General features: G+C 45.0%; 1 protein-coding gene across 1 annotated transcript; it reads left to right on the top strand.

Moving 5' to 3' along the window:
- The first annotated feature begins 363 nt into the window (after positions 1 to 363).
- LOC125554312 lies at positions 364 to 1,438 on the top strand. Its single transcript, XM_048717890.1, has 3 exons — positions 364 to 675; positions 747 to 993; positions 1,106 to 1,438. The coding sequence occupies exons 1-3, from the start codon at positions 621 to 623 to the stop codon at positions 1,212 to 1,214; spliced, it is 411 nt and encodes a 136-aa protein (XP_048573847.1). The 5' UTR covers positions 364 to 620; the 3' UTR covers positions 1,215 to 1,438.
- Positions 1,439 to 2,311: the final 873 nt, after the last annotated feature.

Below are 2,311 nucleotides of genomic sequence, written 5' to 3' on the forward strand. Positions count from 1 at the left end.
GATACTTCCTCCATTTCATAATGTAGTACTTTCTCTATTCTAGTGTTTCTATTTTGACTCTAAATTTAACTACTAAGATCGATTGTAGCGGGAGCAAAAATTATATCAGTGAATTCGTATACGAAAGAAGTTTTCAATTATATTTCTCCCGCCGCAGTTGGTCTCGTTGATTAAATTTATGATCAAAATTAGACCTCGGGAAACGCGGGCGCACTATATTTTAGAATGAAGGGAGTACTAAAACACTGATAAGGACGCCTTGACCAATGGCCACTTGCAGGGCTAAGATAAGCACACAGGCTAGACAACTTCGGCCCCAGGTTTTTGTTACAACTGAAACCACTCCACTCCGGATGTGATCGATCGACAATCCCGTGTGCTAATCCGGTATCTGTAGACTGTAGCAGTACTAGTACCTTCCGGTGTCCAAACAAAGTCGAGCACTCAAGCCCCGCTGCATGCATATATAGATACGACCAGATCCATCGATGTTATCACTACGCTCTTCAGCACTCACAACTAGACATTCTTCGTCTCGTTGATCCTGCGAATATATTCGATTCTACTAGCTACATCGATCTCTGGAAGAAGTTGATCATCGAACGAAGCTAGCTAGCTAGATGGGGTCTCTGATGGCTGGTTGGGATTCGCCGGTTCTTGGCGATGGCACCAAAGGTATATATGCGGCTACACACACGGTTCAGTTACTGCTTGCAGCCATGTTTATGTATTCCTTTTGCTTGCAGCTCGTGTGACGAGGAACCGGTCCCTGACAAAGGAGGAGGTGGAGGCTTTCTGGCGGCAGCGCGGGAAGCCGGCGCCGGAGGACGGCGGCGACGTCACCTCGCCGCTTGGCTCCCCTGGTCGACCTATGGAGAAGAGCCCGCTGGGAAGCTCGCAGAGGAGCAGGTCACCGGCGTCGTCTCCGGTGGCTGGAGGCCACGAGGAGCTCGGCGCAGCTGACGCCGCCGACGCCGGCAAGAGCCGGGACTGGTACGTTACAATTGCGACCAGCCGCCGATGATGGCACTCTATACTTTGATTTAACGTGGCCAACCCGTTGGATCTTGATCTGTTAATTGTTTGTTTTTGGGTCGGTGGGCAGGTGGACGAGGAGCAACTGGGCCTTCCTCAACGAGCCGCCGCAGGAGGAGAGGCCGGGAACGGCGCACACCTACACGCCGCAGTTCCACGTCGCCGCCGGCAACGCCTGACCGGACATGCGCGTAGAGTGTACGCAATACTAGTAGTACCACGTCACGTCACGCTGCTGGAATGCCTAGGGTAGGCCCTACTGCCTTGACCGTACCGCACGGAGATGCACCATATGTCCATATGGGGTCATTTCCCTGTAAAATATCCCTTGTACAATAGATGTATTGTAAATGTATATGTAAGTAAAATACAGAGTGAATTTCAAAAACATAAAATTATATGAGTTTCTCGGAGGTGCTAATAGGGGTAGCGTGTGTATATGTACATTCATAGGGATGAGTGTATGCGCGTATGTCTGAGCGCTTGCGTCTGTACTGTGTTAAAAAAGGTTAACTTGGACTTTATAGCACATACACAAGAGAGTGCATATTTTAACCTTAAACTTTTGCCTTAGTTTAATTTACAACCTTAAACTTCAATACCGTCTAAATTACAACCCCCAATTTTCAAAACCGGCTAGAATTCAACCCTCCCCTATCTGTTGATCGGTTTTGACCAGTCAACAAGTTCAGTCAGCATGCCGCGTTAGCAAAAAATGCAAAATTTTCAAGGGAAAAAAGCTGTAAAATCAAAGAAAATCTAGGAAAAGAAATAAGAAATCAAATTTCCAGAAAAACAAGGACAAACGAATTTCCGAAAAATCAAAAAAATCTAGAAAAAACCCCAAAAATCAAATTCCTGAAAAAATGTTTCCAGAAAAAGAAATCCATTTTTTATTTTCCCTTTCGCCTATATTGTTTCACAAATTTTCTTTATATATATTCTTGATTTTTTTTCCTGGTCTCACAAATTTTTATTTACTTGTTCTTGAAAATTTGAAAAACCAAAATCTGACATGGCATGCTGATTGGACCCGTTGACTAGTCAAAACTGGTCACCCTAGGTCAAAATCGATCAACAGGGAGGGGAGGGTTGAATCTTGACCGGTTTTGAGACTTGGGAATTGTAATTTAGACGGTATTGAAGTTTGAGGTTGTAAATTAGACCAGGGCAGAAGTTAGGGGTTGAAATATGCACTTCTCTCCATACATAAAGACCAAAGTACAAGGAGCTGCTTTCCCACTGGTTTTTCGTACAGTTAATTTCTAGGTTTATG

This window comes from Triticum urartu, chromosome 4 (genome assembly GCF_003073215.2).
Source record: "Triticum urartu cultivar G1812 chromosome 4, Tu2.1, whole genome shotgun sequence".
In the NCBI taxonomy this organism is placed as follows: Eukaryota; Viridiplantae; Streptophyta; class Magnoliopsida; order Poales; family Poaceae; genus Triticum; species Triticum urartu.

Coding starts and splice junctions, on each gene's coding strand:
- LOC125554312 (XM_048717890.1), top strand. CDS start 621: ATGGGGTCTCTGATGGCTGGTTGGGATTCGCCGGTTCTTGGCGATGGC. Junction 676..746: donor TCTTGGCGATGGCACCAAAG/GTATATATGCGG, acceptor TTTTGCTTGCAG/CTCGTGTGACGAGGAACCGG. Junction 994..1,105: donor GCCGGCAAGAGCCGGGACTG/GTACGTTACAAT, acceptor GTCGGTGGGCAG/GTGGACGAGGAGCAACTGGG.